We start from the raw sequence: 23,740 nt of genomic DNA, 5'->3' as shown, positions 1-23,740 counted from the left end.
CATCTTCAAAGGATACGAAAACTGATTCAATGTGTTTAGAACATGACAGGAGTTTGTGCTGGAAGGAGAGACTCAGTCACTCAGTCTGTATGGTCACCAATCAGTTAGTCTGTCACTTGGTTGGCATGTCAATCAATGGAGCAGTCCATCCGTCACTGTGTGGGTGAGCGGAGTGGACAGCAATTCACCTGGTTTTGGATCAGTCACTAGATGCTGTCTTAGTGGATCAGTGTCTGGAGGTACAGGACACCCTGCACCCCCAGACCTAGACAATGACTGGTCTGTTAACAGTGCTAAAGGCAGATAGATGGGAGAGCAACAGGTGGGCAAGCAGCCCCGGCCTCCCACATTGCATCTGGAGAACAGCTGGAATGAAGGATGCCAAACAAGTCAAGGCAAACAGAGAGGAGAGACTGGGAGAGGACAGAACATCAATGTTTTTATTTTAATTTCCTACAGCAAAGATGTTTTGTTAAGATGTGTTAATTATAAATACAGTATATACATATAAAGTGGATAAAACAGTATGTAAACATTAAAGTGACTATGTACAGTACCAGTTAAAAGTTGGACACACCTAGTTTTTCTTTGTGTTAAACATCATATATTAACATGTATTTTAAAGTAGACACTCTGCCTTGATGACAGCTTTGCACACTTTTGGCATTCTATCAACCAGCTTCACCTGGAATGCTTTTCCAACAGTCTTGAAGGAGTTCCCACATATGCTGAACACTTGTTGGCTGCTTTGCCTTCACTCTGTGGTCCAACTCATCACAAACCATCTCAATTGGGTTGATATTGGGTGATTGTGGAGGCCAGTTAATCTGATACAGCACTCCATCACTCCCATTCTTGGTCAAATAGCCCTTACAGAGTCTGGAGGTATGTTGGGTCAAATTATCGTCACACTAAGTGCAAACCAGATGGGATGGCATATTACTGCAGAATCCTGTGGTAGCCATTCTGGTTAAGTGTGCCTTCAATTCTAAATAAATCACTGAAGGTGTCACCAGCAAAGCACCCCCACACCATCTCCTCCTACATGCTTCACGGTGGGAACCACACATGCAGAGATCAGCTGTTCACCTACTCTGGATCTCACAAAGACATGGCGGTTGAGCTATGTTGCAGCCGTCCCCAGCGTCGTACGAGTTAGGGGGGGTTTGGCCGGCGGGGATATTTTTGTCTCATCGCGTACTAGCGACTCCTGTGGCGGGCTGGGCGCAGTGCACGCTGACCAGGTCGCTAGGTATACGGTGTACACATTGGTGCGGCTGGCTTCCGGGTTGGATGCACGCTGTGTTAAGAAGCAGTGCGGCTTGGTTGGGTTGGGTTGTGTTTCGGAGGACGCATTGGCTCTCGACCTTCGCCTCTCCCGAGTCCGTATGGTAGTTGCAGTGATGAGACAAAGTAACTAGTAACAATTGGATACCACGTAATTGGGGAGAAAAAGGGGGTAAAAAAAAAAGATTTAAAAAAAAGTTATGGCGGTTAGAACCAAAAATCCCAAATTTGGACTCATCAGACCAAAAGACAGATTGCTCGTGTTTCTTGGATCAAGCAAGTCTATTCTTCTTATTGGTGTCCTTTAGTAGTGGTTTCTTTGTAGCAATTCAACCATGAAGGCCTGATTCATGCAGTCTCCTCTGAACAGTTGATGTTGAGATGTGTCTGTTACTTGAACTCTGAAGCATTTAGTTGGGCTACAATTTCTGAGACTGGTAACTCTAATGAACTTATCCTCTGCAACAGAGGTAACTCTGGGTCTCTTTCCTGTGGCGGTCCTCATGAGAGACAGTTTCATCATAGCGCTCAAAGCTAGAATTAGCCATCCTGTGTGGTCCAAGAGTGTCCATCAGACCTGCCTGTGTGTGTGTGTGTGTGTGTGTGTGTGTGTGTGTGTGTGTGTGTGTGTGTGTGTGTGTGTACGTCCTTTGTGTGACAGCTCTGTGTGGACTCTGATGAGGATTAGGGGGGACAGAGGAGAGGGCACTTACAGGGTTAAAAGCGCTGCACTGTCCATGCCCCAGTGGAATTAAAGACAGGCTAGATGCAGGCATGTTGATTGCGGTGGACAGGGCCAGTAAACAGGGCCAGATTGCTGAGTCAGGTGGCTTGTCACTCTGGGTGAAGGGCTGTGGCTTCACTCTGAACCCACACTTGTTGACAAGTAGAGCTCAAGTCCTGCTGTATAATTAAGGTTGTTAGGGAAGGGCATCAATTGGCAGAGCTGCAGCCATCTGCAGCAGGGTAAACGGCTGAATATGGGTGTGTGTGTCTGGAGAATGTGGACAAGAAAAAAAACATTTGGGAAGTTGTGCAAGCTTGGAGGTGTGGCAGGCACTTTTTGAAAAGAATCTTCAGAATTTGGTCTCACACCGTATAGAGATTGCATAAGTAACCACACACACATAGCTCTGTATTACTATACTTATGAGGACTTTTTATTCTAACCCCCCCCACACACACTCTCTCCACACTATTGATGCGTTCCATTTTACTGGTACAGTACTTCATTATGCCGGCAAGCACAGTCACGTAGCAACACAAACACACACATCCCCAGGTTCAACACAGCCCCAACCATGCCACCAGGCAATCTCAATGGTCTCAACAATTTGGTTAAAGGGCGTATGGAATGTATCTGAAAGGGCAAGGGCCAGGGTGGTGCAGGGTGGTACAGGGTGGTTCATTGTTTAGGCTGTGTGGGCGACATGTGTGTTTGTAGTACTTCACCACGTGCTGGGAGAAACAGGTTCAGGTGGAGTCTAGCCTATTATTAGTCTTACTCTGCAATTACTACATCTATTACAATTGAAAAACAGTGTCCCCAAGCTCCTTTTAGCAAGATTCAAGCATTTGTTATTTGTAGCTGATGACATACTGTATACACTATTTGTACAAAACATCAGGAATACCTTCTTAATATTGAGTTGCCCTCCCCCTTGTGGGTGCTGGACCATTCTTGATACACACAGGAAACCATTGAGTATGAAAAACCCAGCAGAGTTGCAGTTCTTGACACAAACCGGTGCACTTGGTACCTACTACCATACCCTGTTCAAAGGCCCTTAAATCTTTTGTCTTGCCCATTCACCCTCTGAATGGCACACATACACAATCCATGTCTCAATTGTCTCACAGCTTAAAAATCCTTCTTTAAACTTTTCCTCCCCTTAATCTACAATGATTGAAGTGGATTTAACAGGTGACATCAATAAGGGATCATAGCTTTCATCTGCATTCACCCTATCAGTCTATATCATGAAAAGTGCAGGTGTTCCTAATGTTTTGTTCACTCTGTGTATGTTCTTCACTACAGATATGCAAGTAATATAAACATGTCACAAGATGAAAAGGGTTTAGCAGTGTATATCAATTAATAGCTGGTTTTGGCCCCGTTCTCCTCCTTTATAGTGTTGTTGTGTTAAATAAACTGATACATTCCTATTAAGCAACCGGGCCTAAAGTCAACATGGGAAAAATGCCGAAGGGCCAGTTAAATGTAACAGTCTTGTCATAATGTAGCTTATAGATTGTTAAATACATTATACATGACACAGTGGTTGTATAATATAATCTCCATGTGTTGTGTGAAGCTAAGATGCTTTTTCCCAGAGGAGGGAGGTCAACCATCCTGTGCCCATGGGGCAGATTGGGACTAGAAATTGGCCCTGTTATTTCTAACACATCGGACCATTTTTTTTCTTGTGGCCCCCACACTGGCCCATTTGCCGAAATGCCAGATGGCCAGTCTGCCCCTGCATGGGGCCCTGGTGAGGGGACAGCAGGCAGATCTCTTGTCAGCACCAGAACAAAGATGTTTCTGCATGCAGCGATGATTCATATAGGATTGCTATGCCTGATAGTATATGCTTCAAAATGAAAATGTTTTTAACCATACGATACTGGTGTCATATTAGACTACAACTGGAACACAACACTATAAAAGGAGGAGAACAGGCCCAAAAACATCTATCTATTGATATACACTGCTAAACCCTTTACATCTTGCGAAATCACCTTTCAAGTAAGCTCAGCATTGTGGACCTAACAATGGGTGGCGGTCTCACGTTGCTCAGAGAGAAGGTCCACCTGATGCCCTCAGGGGATATGGCCATAATCACAGGGATGCATGTAAGGACTCTCCCAAGGGGAGGCACTCTCTGCCAGGTCACTGTGACTCACCCTACACTGGCCGTGTGCTGCCTCTGCATGGGAGTGTTTGTGTGTGTGTGTGTGTGTGAGGGAGAGAGAGAATGAGTGAGAGAGGATTACAAACTCTTACACTTAGCAAAGCCAACCAAAATTGTCTTTCTGAATGCAAAACTAGGTGAGTGAAATGAGGCCCACCTAGTTTTTAATGGCCAGATGCTATGGGAGTGATATACTTGTTTACATCAATTAGTTGAATCCAGGGTATTACCCAGTGCTAATGCCCCTGGTTTGATGCTGTGGATCACGCTTTGTAATAGGAGGTTGGTATGTTGTGGCTGTTGCATAGAGCGAGATCTATTTCAATAACATTGAGGGTCATCTCATCTTTGTTACATAACATAAACTTTAACTTCAGTGGTTCAAACTACATTGACCTATCACTGAGTCACCAGACAGGGCTAAACTACACAATAATAAAGTATAGACTAGCTACTCCCAGAACGATGTTCTACAGGCATCACTACAGTCAGTGGCCCAGCACCCAGTTAGGCCAGGTTGCCTTGTGTTTGTATGCGTGCATTTCGTGATGAACACTTATCAAATACCTGATATAGCCAAAGCCATAAATCTCTGTTTTAGAGAGCAGAGGAAGAGACGGCCGATAAGGAGGAGCAGTAAATCTCAGTCAAGTTTTTCCCTCCCATTTTATGTCTTTTCAGTAGAACTATATAGGCTGGATGACTTCATGTCTAGAGAGCTTGGGTTCTAATTGGACTTCTGTGTATCTCTCACTAACCCTGCACTCCCTCTTTCACCCCCACTGCTCTATTCCCTCTTTTCAGATAGTTTTGTTTTCCTGCCTTTCCAACACCTGGCCTGGGAAAGAGCTGTGGGGAGATGAAACTTCTGCCAACATTCCAACCAATTCCAGCCCCAATGCCTGGGCACAGCAGTGGATTGTTCACATTCCTTTATTTAAAGGCGCAGTGTGCTATTGTTTCTCATGACCATAAACTTAATTCATATGCAGGGATAGGCTAAATACATGAAGGAGAACATGAGAGCTAAGATGTTTGCTCTTTATTCTTCTTATACACCAGTGTCAGATCAGCATGACATTATGATAGCCTTCAACAGAAGAACTCTGAATCATGTGCTCTGTACATGTGTGTCTATGCCATGGATAAAGTTATTGAAACCTGTGTGGAAAAGGCAATGATGTGAAAACTGTGAAGTGTGTAGATCCGTGAAAAGTGAATAAGGAACCATCACCAAATAGTTTTCCAACCGAAGAAACCACAACATTTAAAAAAAATATTACCCAATCTTTTTCTGTTTGCCCTCCCCACCTCCACCCCTCCCCACTTCCCTGGAGGACGCATGTGCGTCAGACTGGGGTTGGAAAAGAGGAGAAGTACTGCTTTCTGACTTTCAGGAAGGAAACACATCTGGGGAATAATGTAAAGAAAGAACAAGCAAAAAGAGGAATTAGAGTGAAGGCGGGGGAGCTGAACAAAAATAGTCAACCTCCTCTCAGGCCTCGCCAATATCCCCAGCCCACCACATGGTGTTAGTCAGCAGACCCCTCCCTCAGTGGATGACTAAACCACCGAACCCCCAGCCATAAACCTTACTTCCTTCCAGGTCTCATATTCTTTCTCTGGGTTATCCAGGTTGCGACCCCCTCTCACTAACCAAACATGCACACACCCCTGAAGTGTCCCGCACAGAGGTCGGGTACTGGGGAGTGTGGGAAGGAGAGCAGGTAAATATGTGTCAAAACCATTTCCACAAAGGATCACGTAAACCCAGTACTATAGTGTTGTAGCCTACCTGTAGGGGAACATTTGAGTCATTATAACAAACTGGCAGGTACACATTCTTATAAAATATTGTTTTTTATTATTATCGTGAATATCCCTCAATAAATTCCATAGGGTTATTGTATTATACTTCAATGATGTATACATTTATATATTACACAGAACATTGGCTCTGGTGGTTTGACAAATATGGTGAAGCCACATTTAAGACTGAGTTTACTATTCAGTAGAGACCAAACAAAATTTACAGGCAGGTCTGGCTGGGAGACATACAGTGCCTTGCAAAAGTATTCATCCCCCTTGGCGTTTTTCCTATTTTGTTGCATTACAACCTGTAATTTAAATGGATTTTTATTTGGATTTCATGTAATGCACATACACAAAATAGTCCAAATTGGTGAAGTGAAATAAAAATTCAAAAAAATTATCAAAAATAAAAAACTTAAGTGGTGCTTGCACATGTATTCACCCCCTTTGCTATGAAGCCCCTAAATAAGATCTGGTGCAACCAATGACCTTCAGAAGTCACATAATTAGTTAGATTGCACACAGGTGGACTTTATTTAAGTGTCACATGATCTATATATATATATATATATATATATATATATGTGTGTATATATACACACACCCGTTCTGAAAGGCCCCAGAGTCTGCAACACCACCAAGCAAGCGGCACCATGAAGACCAAGGAGCTATCCAAACAGGTCAGCGACAAAGTTGTGGAGATTCCGGGTTGGGTTATAAAAAAATATCATAAACTTTGAACATCCCACGAAGCACCATTAAATCCATTATTAAAAAATTGAAAGAATATGGCACCACAACAAACCTGCCAAGAGAGGGCCGCCCACCAAAACTCACGGACCAGGCAAGGAGGGCATTAATCAGAGAGGCAACAAAGAGACCAAATATAACCCTGAAGGAGCTGCAAAGCTCCACCGCAGAGAATCAAGTATCTGTCCATAGGACCACTTTCAGCAGTACACTCCACAGAGCTGGGCTTTACGGAAGAGTGGCCAGAGAAAACCCTTTGCTAAAATAAAAAAAATAAGCAAACACATTTGGTGTTCGCCAACAGGCATGTGGGAGACTCCCCAAACATATGAAAGAAGGTACTCTGGTTAGATGAGACTAAAATTGAGCTTTTTGGCCATCAAGGGAAATAATGTCTGGCGCAAACCCAACACCACCTATCACCCCAAGAACACCATCCCCACAGTGAAGCATGGTGGTGGCAGCATCATGCTGTGGGGGTGCTTTTCATCTGCAGGTACTGGGAAACTGGTCAGAATTGAAGGAATGATGGATGGCACTAAATACAGGGAAATTCTTGAGGAAATCTGTGTCAGTAGTCCAGAGATTTGAGACTGGGATGGGGGTTCACCTTCCAGCAGGACAATGACCCTACGCATACTGCTAAAACAACACTTGAGTGGTTTAAGATGAAACATTTAAAAATCTTGAAATGGCCTAGTCAAAGCCCAGACCTCAATCCAATTGAGAATCTGTGGTATGATTTAAAGATTGCTGTACACCAACGGAACCCCTCCAACTTGAAGGAGCTGGAGCAGTTTGGGGGGGGTGAACTTGCATGCTCAAGTTCAGTTTTGTCTTATTTCTTGTTTGTTTCACAATAAAAAAATATTTTCATCTTCAAAGTGGTAGGCATGTTGTGTAAATCAAATGATACAAACCCCAAAATAAATTTTAATTCCAGGTTGTAAGGCAACAAAATAGAAAAATGCCAAGGGGGTGAATAATTTCACAAGCCAATGTAGGAAGTGAAACAGACATGTCACACAAGTAGGTGTTCTAGGAGAGCAGGTAGCCTACAGTGGGTGGGCCAGGGAGGAAACCTGACTTGTTGGGCTGGCCAGAGCAAACAGGAAGTTGGCAAATACATCAGGTTGAACTGTGAGTATTGGAGCAAGAAGGGAGAGGTGTAAACAGGGAGATAGAGTACTTAGGAAAATAAGCGTGTGTCTGCATGTTATGACACAGGGAGGCCCTCACAATGAGCTGATAAAGCACATTTTCTCAGGAGACAGATCAATGTGAGAGCTATGCATATCAGCACTTAGAGGCACAGGGAATTAATAAGACACTGGAATAATTGAAACCATTGGGCTAATTGCTGTGATACATTGTGTCTTGCTTTACAGCCACTAGATAAACACCTTTTGACAAAGTGAGATGGTATTTGTTTTAATGTCAACTGGAGGGAATGGTGTTTTCTATTTTAATTGCTAAAACATAATTGATTTATGTACTTGTTCTGCTAGGCTAGTTACATGATCAGTTTTGCTCGGACTCGAGACACCTTCACTCCTCAGTTCTGTGTCATTTTGTCAACTTGAGCCATCTACTGTTCTTTTGTGGAACTTTTTCGAACAAATTAATTTTTTAATTCCAAAAAGCATGCTAAAGGTTTTCGAAACATACACAACATAACGCCCACAAATTATCTCTACAATACCGCTCTGTTTTGAGCAACATACAGGCGAGCAAACAACAAAGACAGTACAGTATGAAGATAGGCAGAAACTGCTTCTCCAATATAATTACCTGATCACGCTTGTAGGCGATGTCATGGCGACGTTGGCTAGCTGGTGCCGCGTCCAAGTGCTTGTCGGGACTCGGAAACTCGCAAATGTCCAACCTCCTAACTTGTTGTAGTTATACACGTGCCGTGTTCAACGAATGTTGGAAATATTTGAGTTTCCTAGTTCCAACTAGCACGTGACCGCGGCAACTGCTCATGCGCAAAAACACGTAATCGGGTGTAACGGTTGTCTCGCGCCAAGCTGCGCATGTGCAATAACTAAAAACGTGTCAGTTTGTCAATTTCACGAGGTTGGAGTAATAACATGTTCAAATACTTAGTACATTGTCTCGAATCTAGGTTGTGCCTTAAGATTTCGATAAAATTAACAACCAAGGAAGAATTTGTCACTTCTCAAACACCAAACCCCGGCCTAGTCTGCTTCGCAAGCGTTCCGGAAGTCTCGCGATGTTGCGTGCGTCTCTGGGTTTAGAAACTCTGTGACAACAACAAATGAAATACTGTCATCTGTTGCCATGACAATGTTCTTACTACGGAGGCTCACCCGGATGGTTCATGGAGATAAAACGCGAAAGTCAAGCTAGCTAACAGGAGGCCAGGGTTTGTTGACGTGAGATAAAAACTAAAATCTTAAGTTTGAAGGTGAAAGTCTCGATTGCTAGTGTGCTAACTGCAGAGTATCGGTTAGACAAACCAAAATGAGTCTGGATAAAGCAAAGCTATGCGATTCGTTACTAAATTGGGTAAGTTTTACAAAGTTAAATATGATTGCCAAGTTGGGTAACTGGGATATCTTGCTAGCCAGACTGAGTCGTCATCCAAAGCGATCTCTCGCTAGCAGTGAAATGTGGCGAAATGAAATGAGGTGTTTTTACAATTAAATGTAGCTAGGCATTTTATCGTTAATAGTGCCTTGAACCAGTTCAAATAAAAAATTACATTATTAACTATCTGTCACTGTCAAATAAAGTTAACTAGCTAGCTAAATTATTTTGATGGTCTACTGTCGACATCAGAAATGTACTTGTTGGACAAGCTCAAGTTTCCAGCCAGCAACTGAGTTAGCCACCATCTTATGCAATCAGTACAAAGGTCTAGCCAAGCCCCAGGAAGCCAGTGTCACTCTCCTAGCTAGCCTCTGAGTACCATTGAGATGGCTGACTTTTTCAACTATGTACCATGGAACAACAATATAGGTTGTTTAGGCTATATTAAAATTGGCTAGAAATGTGGAATGATCTCTTAACTTGCATTACAAACAACTTGCCAGCTAAGTAGCTAGCTGAGGTCTATCATTTAGTGGTTAGCAAACACTTTAGCTGTACAGTACATAAGTAGAATGGCTTTCCACACTTCTAGACGGTACAATCAATCAAATGTATTTTTTTAAAGCCCGTTTTTTTAATCAACAGTTGTCACAAAGTGCTTAATAGATACCCATCCTAAAACAGCAAACAATTTGCCCAACGTGTTGGCAGTAGCATTTGCATGGTTCCTCTTCTCGATCAGTTGATTTCTAATTGATTGTCATGTGAAGTAGAATAAATGACACACTAACACATTTTCTTCTCATTTCTCATGTCCAACCCTTCCAGCTACAGACATTTCAGGTGCCCTCATGCACCAGTAAGCAGGACCTGACGAGCGGAGTGGCTATTGCACACGTTCTACACAGGATGTAAGGGCACAACATTTTTTTTGTGTGTTTTGAGGATGGTGGTGGGTTAACACAAGAGTAGACACCAGCTCAGCTTGGGAAAACTGGGAGATTTATGCCGCCTTCACATGCTAGTCGGAACTAGGAAACTCAGAAATGTCCGACTTGCTGATTCGATGAACGTCGCACGTGTATAACTGTAACCAGTTAGCACGTTGGACATTTCTGAATTTCCTAGTTCTGACTAGCATGTCAACGTGGCAAAAGGTCCTTGCAGATCCCATTACCCTGTCACATTGGCAATTGGCAATAGTAAGAGATTTGTGGAGTCGTTCAATCCCAGTCATTTGCAATTCACAGACTGATTTGCTTATCAGTTGCACACTGACATTTTGTTTTGGGCCTTTAACTACTTTGAATAGAGCCTGATTAGAGCAAATTCAATCATCTATTCAAAAGCCTTTTTGTAAAGTTAGAGGATGGGCTGTTAGTCTGTTTTTATTTATATTCCTACACTTGATAAGGAATAGGTCTGTATTTCTGGATCTGGCAGATTGTGCCCAGGTGGGATTTTGTGCAAGGGCCTGTCCATTTTAGGGTACTGTCTGTCCAAGCCAAATTACCTTCATACCTCATCTGCTGTAGTATTTGTGTGCCTTTCTGTCCACTCGCACACGCAGAAATGTATCTATTTTTGTGTCGAACTGGAAACATGCATTGCTTTTATTAAAGGTTAGTTGAATTGGGTAATGGCAATTCTATGTCTGTTTTTTATATGATAACTCAAGCAAGTTTCCAATGATTGATTGCTTGTTGTGACATTCATTGAGTGTCACATATTAGAGTTTCCAGTTTAGAAATACTCTGCCCTGTGGCTTCCTGTGTATTGTATGTCCCTAGAATATGTCTTGTTAAGTGTTTCATCTCATTAACAGAGACCCCTCCTGGTTTAATGAGGCATGGCTGAGCAGGATCAAGGAGGAGAGTGAGGCCAACTGGCGCCTCAAGGTGCAGTATGAGACAGAAGGATATGACACAGTGCCTCTAGGTTGTCACCTAGGCAACCTAGAGTGACCACTGGCCTCACTGTTTATAGATGGTGTATTTTCACCAAGGCAAAGATGCCTGTATTCTCCAGCTCAGATTTATTTAATTTTCCTCCAGGTCAGCAACCTGAAGAAGATTCTTCAGAGCATGCTTGAGTATTACCATGATGTGAGTAAAGGCTTTTCTTAATTAAAGATCAAAAGGAAGGGATGGATGGTATATGCATGTTTCCTGCATTTCTTTTAAGAGCTCAATCTCCTCCAGTTGTTCCTCAGTGTTTGTACATGTCTTAGTCCATTTGAAATGTCATTGCTCAATACATACATTTGAAGTCGGAAGTTTACATACACTTAGGTTGGAGCCATTAAAACTTGTTTTTCAACCATTCCACAAATTTATTGTTAAACAAACTATAGTTTTGGCAAGTCGGTTAGGACATCTACTCATTTTTCCAACAATTATTTAGACAGATTATTTCACTTTTAATTTACTGTATCACAATTCCAGTGGGTCAGAAGTTTACATGCACTAAGTTGACTGTGCCTTTAAACAGCTTGGAAAATTCCAGAAAATGATGTCATGGCTTTAGAAGCTTCTGATAGTCTAATTGACGTAATTTGAGTCAATTGGAGGTGTACCCATGGATGTATTTCAAGACCTGCCTTCAAACTCAGTGCCTCTTTCAAACATCATGGGAAAATAAAAAGAAATCAGCCACAACTGTAGACCTCCACAAGTCTGGTTCATCCTTGGGAGCAATTTCCAGACGCCTGAAGGTACCACGTGTAGTATTGTTTGTACAGATGAACAAGTATAAACACCATGGGACCACACAGCTGTCATACCCCTCAGGAAGGAGACAAGTTCTGTCTCCTAGAGATGAATGTACTTTGGTGCGAGAAGTGCAAATCAATCCCAGAACAACAGCAAAGGACCTTGTGAAAATGCTGGAGAAAATAGGTACAAAGTATCTATATCCAAAGTAAAACGAGTCCTATATCGACACAACCTGAAAGGCCACTCGGCAAGGAAGAAGCCACTGCTCCAAAACCGCCATTAAAAAAGCCAGACTACGGTTCGCAACTGCACATGGGGACAAAGAGTGTACTTTTTGGAGAAATTTCCTATGGTCTGATGAAACAAAAATATTACTGTTTGGCCATAATGACCATCGTTATGTTTGGAGAAAAAAGGGGGATGCTTGCAAGCCGAAGAACACCATCCCAACCGTGAAGCATGGGGGTGGCAGCATCATGTTGTGGGGGTGCTTTGCTGCAGGAGGGACTGGTGCACTTCACAAAATAGATGGCATCATGAGGCAGGAAAATTATGTGGATATATTGAAGCAACATCTCAAGACAGTCAGGAAGTTAAAGCTTGGTCGCAAATGGGTCTTCCAAATGGACAATGACCCCAAGCATGCTTCCAAAGTTGTGGCAAAATAGCTTAAGGACAACAAAGTCAAGGTATTTGAGTGGCCAACACAAAGCCCCGACCTCAATCCTATAGAACATTTGTGGGCAGAACTGAAAAAGTGTGTGTGCAAGGAGGCCTACAAACCTGACTCAGTTATACCAGCTCTGTCAATAGGAATAGGCCAAAATTCACCCAACTTATTGTGGGAAGCTCGTGGAAGGCTACCCAAAACTTTTACCCATGTTAAACAATTTAAAGGCAATGCTACCAAATACTAATTGAGTGTATGTAAACTTCTGACCCACTGGGAATGTGATGAAAGGTATAAAAGCTTAAATAAATAATTCTCTACTATTATTCTGACATTTCACATTCTTAAAATAAAGTTATGATCCTAACTGACCCAAGACAGGGAATTTTTACTGGGATTAAATGTCAGGAATTGTGAAACTGAGTTGAAATGAACTTGGCTAAAGTGTATGTAAACTTCTGACTTCAACTGTGTATTTTCTCACAATCCCCCATTGTCTCCATCCCTCCATGAACAGGTGCTTGGCCACCAGGTAGCAGACGAGCATCTGCCAGACATCAATCTGATTGGGGAGTTTGGAGATGTGACTGAACTTGGAAAGCTGGTGCAGTTGGTGCTTGGCTGTGCTGTCAGCTGTGAGAAGAAGCAAGGTGAGCTAGCTGGGCTAGAGGAGGCCATGCTGGGTAACAGGAAGTCACCTATGGAGGAAATGCAGGATTAATGCAATGACCTGATTATCACGAGTTGATAAACTGAGCATTCACTGGTTCATTCCTACAATACCTAAACCATGTACTGTATACAGATTATGATAAAACAGGGTTTTAAAAGACAATGTGATCTTCAGATGAACAAGCTAGTGGGTTTGATGTGAATGCAGGAGAAACTGTTGCACTGTGTGTAAAGCAGTGTGCTTGAAGTGTCTGTGTGGCTGTCAGATGTGGATGTGATATTCAGTGGACGACGACTCCATGTTTTATTTTTTTTCATAGAGCACATCCAGCAGATAATGACCCTGGAGGAGTCTGTCCAGCATGTTGTCATGACAGCCATACAGGAGGTGAGATCAGTATTTTGGATATTATCCTCTTTGTCCTCTTGTGAGATTGCACCTACAAGCACAATTCTTTGCTCCCTGAAACCTTTATCTATTTAACACCAATATACACTATAAAACAGGCAATAGCTGACTTGTCCTGATTACCTCTATATTGACAATGGGTTTCGCCATGTGATCTGTCTTTCTGGAGTTTGAACCAGCAATTGAATATGTTGTTGTGGTGTAGCTCCTGGCTAAAGAGACAACTGTTCCAGGAAGTCCTGAGACCTACGGGGACTTTGACTACCAGGTGGGACCCGCTCTCTTCTTACTCTGCTTCTCTGAATAGTTTTGAACTTTCACTCCCCTGCAAGTTGTTTTTATCGCTATTCTTCAATTGCCGTCTCATTTGCTTGTCTTTCATGGTATCTCTCTCGTTCGCTACCTCCCACTGTGCTGTCTATAACCTCCCTTGTGCCTCTCTCCGTGTCTGCAGTCCAGGAAGTATTATTTTCTCAGTGAGGAGGTGGAGGCGAAGGAGGATCTGGGCCAGCGCTGTCGGGACCTGGAGCACCAGGTGGGCAGAGGGGACTGTTTGTTAGTTAGCATGTTGAGTGTGTATCTGCAGCTCTTTGCCATGAGTGAAGTGACCCTATTTATTCGCTTGGCTGAGGATTGTTGTCCAGTCTGACTGATTTCCCTTGATGGTTTGTTGTGTAAATGGTACATAGAGAGTGATAGAGGACTCTTCTTTGTATCTGTACCATTATGGCTTCTGTGAGTGCACGGGCAGCGCCATTGAGGCCATCTCCATCTTGATCAGTGTAGGCTGGTGGGAGGTGCTATAGGAGGACAGGCTCATTGTAATGGCTGTTATGGAATTAAAGGAACAGCGTCAAACATGTGGTTTCCATAAGTTTGATACCGTTCTATTTATTCCATTCCAGCCATTACAACGAGCCTGTCCTCCTATAGCACCTCCCACCAGCCTCCACTCATTTTGAAGTAGTACATTTTCTTCTATTACTTCTGAGTTGGTAAACAAACTAAAAGGGTGCATACTGCCACCTGGAGTGTGTTGTATACAGCTATAAAGCCAAGGTTGGCGATGTACTGCCACCTGCAATTATGGAATGTTTGCTCACAAATAATTTATTGGCTGATCCTTCCTGATGTCCTGGATGGAATTTTGTGATCTTTCCTTAACCAATAAGAAGCCCCACCCAGTTGACTACTTCAAAATGGTGAACGTTTTCAATGGCGCTGCAGATGCTAAAATGGGCTTTTGGGTACTAGAAATCCTCTATTATTCTCTATGAAACAGTGCTAACTGTGCTGCTAATGCTGCCTCTGATTAGGCAATGTCATTGGGTACAAAGACTTAGATCATTGATCCCCAATAATTACATTGTATAGTATTTAGGATTAGAAGGAAATTACCACTGTTATGTATTCAGGATATTTCTTAGTATGTAAACATTCAACACATTAAGAAATTCTCAGTAGTTTATGTAGTTCTTTACTTTCTCCCTGGTATGATGCTAAAGCAAGCCATTTGTCCTTAAAGTTCAGTGTAGAGTTTTGCTGTGCTCAAAGTGGAACGATGTCCAACAGGTAAGTAATAGACGCCCCCTTTTAATATTGGCATGCCTGCTTGCCTAACCCACAAACATATTCAGGGTGGACGTACCCTAAACCACCAACCAACATTCTTGTCCATGATAACCCCAAGGGTAGTTCATCTTTCATCAAGCCTCACTAGCTTGAATCCTTAATCAACATCCCTTTCTGAGCTCACTCTCCAGTCTCCCCACTTTGTAACTGTTAGTCAGACTGACTCAGACACCTGTTTTTCTATTCCCCTCCTTGAGGGGTAATGCTAACAACTGCTCCATTGAGAAAGTGGCCCACCCGACTGAGAGCATAGCAGAGCAGCTGACTAACTGCTTTGATGTTTGTGCATGTGAAGTTACCACCAACCCTCATGGAAAAACATTGCATGTTTTGCAAGCAATGTACAGTGTCTGTTGCTGGATATGTGAGTGTGGCTCTTTTTTTTCTTTAGCACTTGTGGAGTGTCTTATTTGTGTTCAGCATTTTCATGAGTAAATGTGTTTTTTGGCGGTGTTCTGCATTTTGAAGTGTGTCCTTTTTCTGTGCTCAGCACTTTCTATGACTCAATGTGTAACTGTTTGTTCATTTGTCTCCTCCCTCTCTAGCCTTTGTTACATGCCACTCTGTCTGGTTCTCTCTCTGCCTCTCCACCCCTGACTCTGTCTGTCTGTGTGTGTGTGTTCGGGCCTCAGTTGGCAGCCGTCCTGGAGGAGAAGTCATCCCTGCAGGTGGAGACACAGTCCCTGAGGGAGAAGCTCAGCCTCAGTAACCCACAGGATGCTTCTACCACCATCACTGGCAAGAAGCTGCTGCTGCTGCAGAGCCAGATGGAGCAGCTACAGGAGGAGAACTACAGGTCAGAGTCATATCCTCAACACAGACTTCCAAACTAAATGCATTCTACTCTGTGTCTACTCTTTTGATACAAATAATTTATAATTTTCTGTTTGCCCCCTGTTTGTGACACAGACTAGAGAACAGCCGAGATGACATGCGTGTGCGAGGGGAGATTCTGGAGCGTGACGTTTTGGACCTCACTCACCGTAACGATGAACTGACCAGCCTCGCCCAGGAGGCCCAGACTCTCAAAGATGAGATGGACATCCTCCGGTGAGCCCAGAGGGAGAGCAGCCTCTCAGTAGTCTGTGGCCTCCTATCCTTCTCTCCTTTCTTTCCTGCCCCGTCCTCAAAACGCTTCCCCATCTCACCCTCTCCCCTCCCTCAGGCATTCGTCTGACCGGGTGAGCCGGCTGGAGGCACTCGTGGAGACATACAAGCGTAAGCTGGAGGACCTGGGGGACCTGCGCAGACAGGTGCGTCTGCTGGAGGAGCGCAACACTGTCTACATGCAGCGCACATGTGAGCTGGAGGAGGAGCTACGCAGGGCCAACTCAGTCCGCACCCAGCTGGACACCTACAAGAGACAGGTGGGCAGAGAGGGCTAGAGAATTGGGAGGGTTAACAAAGTTGTGGAGATGGATGTGTGTATGACACATGATGGTATGAACTCTCTTCAGACCCTGAATGTGTTTGCCTCCCTGCTGTCAGGTCCATGAGCTTCACACCAAGCATTCGTCAGAGGCACTGAAGGCTGAGAAGTGGCAGTTTGAGTACAAGAACCTTCAAGACAAGTATGACGCCCTGCTTAAGGAGAAAGAGGTGAGAGAGGATGGCCGGGGACAACTCCTCTCCAGACTAAGATGTATTACTTAAAAGGGCATGATGTCAAAGTGGATGTGGATTTAAAATCTCTGAAATTCTGAGGCAGTCACTTTGAACACTTCTAGTAGGATCAGATTGAGTGCAGTCTAATCCCCACGTTATCCCAATGTGTTTTCCAGCGTTTGATCTCAGAACGAGACACACTGCGGGAAACCAATGATGAGCTCAGGTGTGCACAGGTCCAACAGAAGGGCCTCAGTCAACCAGGTGAGTCCAATGGACACAACTAACATCTCAGTTTTTCTAAATGACAAGATGGTAGAGGGGGGTTGTTTGACTTTTTGTGGCAGTTGATAAGATGACTGTTAAAACAAATGTGATATATTTTCCCCTGACCTCTTGGCGCTCTCTCTCCCCTTCAGGTGGATTATGTGAGGACTCTGGCACAGTGGGAAACCTGGCCTCCGAGATGATGCCCACAGAGTTCAAGTATGTATGTGTGTGAAAGCTCAATCTGTTAGATAACACCTATCAATAGACATACAGTGGTGTCAGAATTCAATTGCTCATTTTCAACTGTAGGCTTGGGCGGTACCGGGGTATTTAGAAATGTTTTTTTTTTCAACTACAATTCAGTTGAGCCAGTCACATGGTATATTTGTTTACTAAGAGCATGTGACGTCCACTGTCGAGCAGTGCAAGAGCTGATCAAGTCGCACTTGAAATTCACTACTAATGTTTGCCAGCTAAATAAGTTAACTATCTTAATGCCAAATACATTTTCTCCAGCTATGCATTTGGTTTGCTAACCTGCTAGCTATAGGTGGCTAGCTTGCAAGATCAAGCTTCTTGGTTACAGCAGAGACAATCAATCCCCTCCTATATGAAGTGTGAGTAGCCTTTTGAGATAGTTCTATAATTTTATGAGCTGGGTTCTGTCTTTGCTTTTCGTTTATGTTCGCTTGCGCTTGTTAGCATTTAGCTAACGTCCACTATGGGAATTCGCTAATACTTTGTTAGCATTTGTAAGTGTTTGAACAGAAATCATGCCCTTTGTGTGCACTGCCGTAAACCCGGTGTGGTTCAGGAATGATATGGAAATCTGGATCCGCCCAAACATAGTGTTCAGCTGTGATAAATGGCAAAGGTCTTATTCCTCAGCCACACTATTTTTAGAACCAGAATGTGCCATTGGCTCCATGAATAGAATGGCTCCCAGTCAGATGGCACCGCTGTTGAATTGGCTGAGGTGGCGTTGAATACTTCTGTTGGTGTGTAGTGTACAGACCTGTGCCTCTCTGCCCCACTTCCCTGCCTTCTCTCTTTGACCTCATCCCTTCTGCTTCCTCCACAGGGAGACGGTGGTGCGTCTGCAGAGTGAGAACAAGATGCTGTGTGTCCAGGAGGAGAGCTACAGACAGCGACTGGTGGAGGTACAGGGTCAGCTGGAGGAGTCTCAACGCAGCCAGAACACCCTGGAGACACAAAACAGGTGTGTGTGTGTGTGTAGGCATGTGTAAAATAAAATATATGTTCTATACAAATACCACTGCCGTGTTTTTAGTTATGCACATTGTGATTTGATTGTATGTATCAAGGTCAGTCAGTGACGATCTTAGTCACAGTATATATTGCCAGAGTTTCTGTTTGAGTTTCACATTTGGCTAAACGGAGGAGCGATCTAGCTAAATGTCAGCTCACCCTCTGGTCTGTGTGTTGAGTTGTTGTGTGGGCCGGAGCGGAGGATGGACAGCAATGGGCCAGATTGTCCCCCGGCTGTCCGTACAGAGTGTGTGTGTGGGGGCGGTTTTTCTGAGTGGATCGTGTGTGTGGCGATGGGTCCAGAGTGTGGGAGGCAGGCAGCCATCTTCAGCAGCAGGAGGAGAGCATCCCGAGCTGTGGAATATGGCTGAAGTGGCTCAGTCTTTCCCTAATGAACCACAACACACAGAGAGGGGAGTGGGTGGGCGGGACACCGCTAGAATGGACTAATGCAGCGGCTGATGTGACATTGTATGCATCGCCAGCCTCTCCCACTCACTCATCAAAACCAGCTTAATCAAATTTCCTCTTTCTTCCTTTCCCCTTCTCTCCCTCTTACTTTTCTTATTTGTTCCGTCTCTCTCCTCCTTCCAGGTTGAACCAGCAGCAGATCTCTGAGCTGCGGTCCCAGGTGGAGGATCTCCAGAAGGCTCTACAGGAGCAGGGCAGCAAGGCAGAGGATGTGAGTGGAGAGAGCCTCCTCATTCACCCCTCCTCCTCTAACATCCTCTTACTCCTGTTACCTTGTCCAGACCAATCACTGAGTGGACCCAGTCCTCTCCAATCAGAGACAGTATACTGAAAATGTATAGGAATCAAGAATGGAAAGGACCAATCTCTCTTAATCGGTTGACCATCTTAGTTCAAATGTTTGTTTTTTGTTATTTGTTATTTTGTAGTCATTCTAATTGGAAAGAGACCTAGACCTCAGTATAGTCCTTGAGGACTGTATCCTTCTCTCCCCTCCGTTGACTGCCTGCTTGTGACTGCTCTCTGAGATTTTGTGTGGGAACTTTAACCCTTGTTTGCTGTGTTGATTCACCATTAACGCCTACCCCTCTGTCTCTCCGCCTGCCCCCACCGACCGACATTCGGCCAATCAGGCCATTGTAAGTACGGCCCATCCCTGCCTGGGCTCTGATTTGACTTTGACTTCTTCAGTTGTATATTATGCTTATTATTTGTGTCTCTGTCTGACAGAAGTCTGTTTCTCAGTAGTTTGAGTGTTGACCGACTTTCTTCCTCCCTGTTCAGTCCTCCCTGCTGAAGAAGAAGCTTGAGGAGCACCTGTGAGTACTATTATCACTGATGCTTGCACACTGCACCTGTGAAGGGAGTATTATTACCGCTCTGTAGATTCTTGCACGTCCGGCTCCTCCATGCTTTTCCTCTGTCCTCGTCCCAGGGAGAAGCTCCATGAGGCCCACTCAGACCTGCAGAAGAAGAGAGAGGTCATTGATGACCTGGAGCCCAAAGCGGACGGCAATAGTAAGCAGCCTCTTATTTCCTGCCCTTGGGAGCAGTGCTATCAAATAGTATCAATCTAAGAGAACTTTCAAGCTCTGAAAATGCCGTTAACATTTCCTCTTCAACCTCCCCCTGTCAGTGGCGAAGAAGATCGATGAGCTGCAGGAGATCCTGAAGAAGAAGGATGAGGACATGAAGCTGATGGAGGAACGCTACAAGCGCTATGTGGAGAAGGCCAGGACGGTCAGTCAACACTGCCTGACACTAAACTCATCCATACAGCGTCACAGTGCTTGGCTGCCGCCTTAAATCTGAGTTGCAGATATAGTCAAAGATTGTCATGCACATCGTGACATAGTTGAGAATTTCCGCACCAAGTATGTTTGTGTTCATTGTGCAGGTGATCAAGACTCTGGACCCCAAGCAGCCGCCTCTGACTGTGTCTCCTGATGTTCAGGCCCTCAAGAACCAGTTGACTGAGAGAGACCGGAAGATCCAGCACCTGGAGGTAAGAGCCATTCTACATTGACTGACGAGATGCAGATGAGTGGTGCATTTCTGACCCTCCATGTGCATAAACAACAACTCCTGTGTGCAGCATGACTATGAGAAGAGCAGGTCCAGACATGACCAGGAGGAGAAACTCATCATAAGTGCCTGGTACAATATGGTGAGTAAGCAAACCTCTCCGTATTTGCCTAATCTACATAGTATTAGAGCAGTTGGCATGATGGGTGCTGCAATGACTTGTATAATGGTCTTGTTTTTTTTGTTAGTAAGACATTTACCTGTCTTATGGCTCTATTTCTCTCTCTCCCTCCCCAGGGTATGGCCCTGCATCAGAAGGTGGTGGGAGAGCGGTCGGGTCCGTCCAACCAGGCCCAGTCCTTTTTGGCCCAGCAGAGGCAGTCCACCCACGCCAGGAGAGGTCTTGCAGCCCGCCACCAGCCCAGATAAGACATATCAACACTGGGGGAGGATGTGGAGATGAGGCAAAACATTATCGATATCTTAGTGTTCACTACTTCCGTACCCCTACTCTCACTGCTCTGATGCCTTTACTTCTCCTCTTGGTGTTTTGTGAAGATTGCTGCTGCTGCCCTCTGCTGGGCATCTCTGTTACAGGATTTTCTGGAGCGTCAGCGATGCAGAGCTACTTACTGCACCTTCAAGTGCATTCAAAGTTGCCAAGACTCATTTAAACAAAGATGAGAGAAATGGGTCTAAATGAGAGCTGGAATGAAGGAACATGGAGTGGATAGAAAGAAGCTGAGTGTCTAGTCCTTTGACATGGAATTCTTAGACAATGTTTCTCATTGTCCCTCCATTTCTTTCAAGCCCTCTTTTTAGCTATAATGTATTTGATGTTTTTTTAAGGTTTAGATTAGGACATTATGAGAATCAATGCTTTGGAATGATGACCGAGATAGAAAGGGATGATTTCTGCTGTCAATAGGGCAGGGGTCTTTACCTTCCCCCTACTACTACTACTATATATTTTCACCCTTTATTATCCAGCCCACTGCCAGGCTAAATAGATATTATCCTCTTACTCTGACATGGAAACACTAAGAGACACCTATGGGTTGAGATCATGGTGAATTTGTGTGATTTTTCTATTCATTTGTGCCCAAGTCATTTGGAAATTCTGGCTTGTGCTGTGTCTCTGACACTTTTAAATGTACATGGTGAGAGAAACTGGTGAAGCGCTAGAACGGGTGTCATCCGGATCCAGATATTTTGCGGGCGGGCGAGCGGGGCTAACTCGACATACTTTTACAATGACGAAAATCAAGTTTGAAACTAGAAATGCGAATGGACCTACATTCATACAGTTTATCGACTGTGTCCAGCTCACTAATAATCATCAAAATGACAGTCGGGAGAATCACTTTTTGCCCATTTTGATGGCGAGGAAATGTTGTTGAAGACTGAATGTGGCCCCCGGGGCAAAATGAGTTTGGCACCCCTCATCTCGAAGAGCTCAATGTCTTTGAGATGAGAGGAACACATTTTCTCTGCACACACAGTCATGACCTCTTTTTATTTCTGTGAATGTGTTTTAGACTTATATTTCAAGCTGTATCATCGATTTGTTTTCTCCTTTGTTATGAGTTGTTTTGTTATAGTTTGAAGAGCAGGAAGAATCGCTTTCTAACCTCAGAGTGTTATGTAGTTGTGTTAGTCTGTATAATAATGTTCAGCAAGGGTACACAGTGTAAAGAAAAGCACTTCTTCCCTTTTGATAATGGTTCATTTCCTTGTGAAAGACTAGAAAAATGTCCCGGACTCTGTTTAACCTATCTACTTTTGTATCAAATTCCTGTTAGGAGTATGGTGTTCACATGTAATGGCAGGCGCTCTGAAAGACTAGCAGATATGGGTCCTCTTCTGTCAGGACCGTTTGACTGGTAGTATTCACACAGACTATTGAACAAGCTTTTGTTTCAAGCTGTAATATGGGAATTTACTTTATGAATGATTGGCTAGACTTCCTGATGGACTACATTTTTGTTCTTTTTCACTTGAATTTATCCCCAGGGTGTTTTAAGAGTTATGATTGGTTGCACACACCACTTTAGACTGATTTGAATGTAGGAAACGCTGGTGCTTGTGAGAACCAGAGTGTGAGGGGATTGATTCACATAGTTAATTGATGTGGGGAGGGGGGGGACTGGAACTGGCCACACTGGAGGTTGTTACTGTGTAATCCTGGAGGGAAGTAAGGTTTCAAGATGGCAATGGTATGTAGCTTTTCTCTCATTCTCAGCAGAAGCAATCAACTATAGATGCTTCTGTTCGCTGACACTGGAACGTACCTAGCTAATGAACATTGTGTACTCTTTTTGTCATATTTACAACTGAATTTATGTACATTTTTACCTATCATTTTCTCAAGATGAACCTGTGAAGGACAACACTATTGTTGAACACTACATCTATCTGATTACTTTGACAGTATCTGTGTAAACATGGAACTTCTCTTTGGTAGCCAAACTGCTCTCTGTGACTTGTACCTAACCCTCTGTAAGTGTGTAACTACCTGTGCAATGTTATTTACCAGGCTATGAAACCACAACTGTGTACATTTAACTTCACTTAGTGTTTTACTCTTTTAAGTAGATGTGTTTATTTGGTATTGAATCAGGAAGTCGTGCTTTTAATTTCAAAGTAGTAAATCAACATTCCAACTGAACTGCTATGTCCTAGCACAGATATGGCCTGTATAGTTCAACCTGTCCTTTTTGTGACTGGAAATCCCTCAAATATATTGTCAATGTACTGTCCAATTGCAGTATAACTTGTTTACACTGTCCATTAGCAATATATTACAATTGACATTTACCATCAAAATTGAACATGCAGTTAAAGGACTTAAACTCTACTGAACAAAAATATAAATGCAACATGTGAAGTGTTGGTTTCATGAGCTGAAATAAAATATCCCATAAATGGTCTATACACACAAAAAGCATATCTCTCATGTTGTGCACAAATTTGTTTGCATTTTTGTTTAAATATTTCTTCTTTGCCAAGACAATCCATCTACCTGACAGGTGTGGCATTACAAATGTGCACCTTGTCCTGGGGACAAGAAAAGGCAACTAAAATGTACAGTTTTGTGACAACACAATGCCATAGCTGTCTCAAGTTTTGAGGGAGCGTGCAATTTGGCATGCTTACTGCAGGAATGTCCTACAGAGCTTTTGCCAGA

At 43.6% G+C, this 23,740-nt stretch overlaps 1 protein-coding gene across 3 annotated transcripts in view; it reads left to right on the top strand.

Annotated features, from left to right (window-relative positions):
- LOC115110601 (protein Hook homolog 2-like) overlaps window positions 1-23,483 on the top strand; it is a 38,565-nt gene extending 15,082 nt beyond the window's left edge. Inside the window, exons 1-22 of one of the 3 annotated variants that reach the window (XM_029636402.2) lie at window positions 9,053-9,293; window positions 10,146-10,228; window positions 11,143-11,215; window positions 11,372-11,422; window positions 13,219-13,351; window positions 13,694-13,761; window positions 13,988-14,050; window positions 14,237-14,317; window positions 16,047-16,210; window positions 16,324-16,464; window positions 16,580-16,781; window positions 16,903-17,013; window positions 17,196-17,283; window positions 17,439-17,505; window positions 18,371-18,508; window positions 19,153-19,240; window positions 19,813-19,847; window positions 19,964-20,046; window positions 20,165-20,268; window positions 20,426-20,533; window positions 20,624-20,695; window positions 20,851-23,483. In XM_029636402.2, the coding sequence (XP_029492262.1) occupies window positions 9,249-9,293; window positions 10,146-10,228; window positions 11,143-11,215; window positions 11,372-11,422; window positions 13,219-13,351; window positions 13,694-13,761; window positions 13,988-14,050; window positions 14,237-14,317; window positions 16,047-16,210; window positions 16,324-16,464; window positions 16,580-16,781; window positions 16,903-17,013; window positions 17,196-17,283; window positions 17,439-17,505; window positions 18,371-18,508; window positions 19,153-19,240; window positions 19,813-19,847; window positions 19,964-20,046; window positions 20,165-20,268; window positions 20,426-20,533; window positions 20,624-20,695; window positions 20,851-20,982 (2,130 nt within the window). In that variant the 5' untranslated portion in view covers window positions 9,053-9,248 and the 3' untranslated portion in view covers window positions 20,983-23,483. Of the gene's footprint in view, window positions 1-9,052; window positions 9,294-10,145; window positions 10,229-11,142; window positions 11,216-11,371; window positions 11,423-13,218; window positions 13,352-13,693; window positions 13,762-13,987; window positions 14,051-14,236; window positions 14,318-16,046; window positions 16,211-16,323; window positions 16,465-16,579; window positions 16,782-16,902; window positions 17,014-17,195; window positions 17,284-17,438; window positions 17,506-18,370; window positions 18,509-19,152; window positions 19,668-19,812; window positions 19,848-19,963; window positions 20,047-20,164; window positions 20,269-20,425; window positions 20,534-20,623; window positions 20,696-20,850 lie in introns of those variants that run through there. The other 2 variants (XM_065006594.1, XR_010460410.1) reach the window with 2 other exon arrangements.
- The last annotated feature ends 257 nt before the right edge of the window (window positions 23,484-23,740 follow it).

This window comes from Oncorhynchus nerka, linkage group LG21 (genome assembly GCF_034236695.1).
Source record: "Oncorhynchus nerka isolate Pitt River linkage group LG21, Oner_Uvic_2.0, whole genome shotgun sequence".
Taxonomy (NCBI): Eukaryota; Metazoa; Chordata; class Actinopteri; order Salmoniformes; family Salmonidae; genus Oncorhynchus; species Oncorhynchus nerka.
This window is presented reverse-complemented; position numbering and strand designations above follow the sequence as displayed.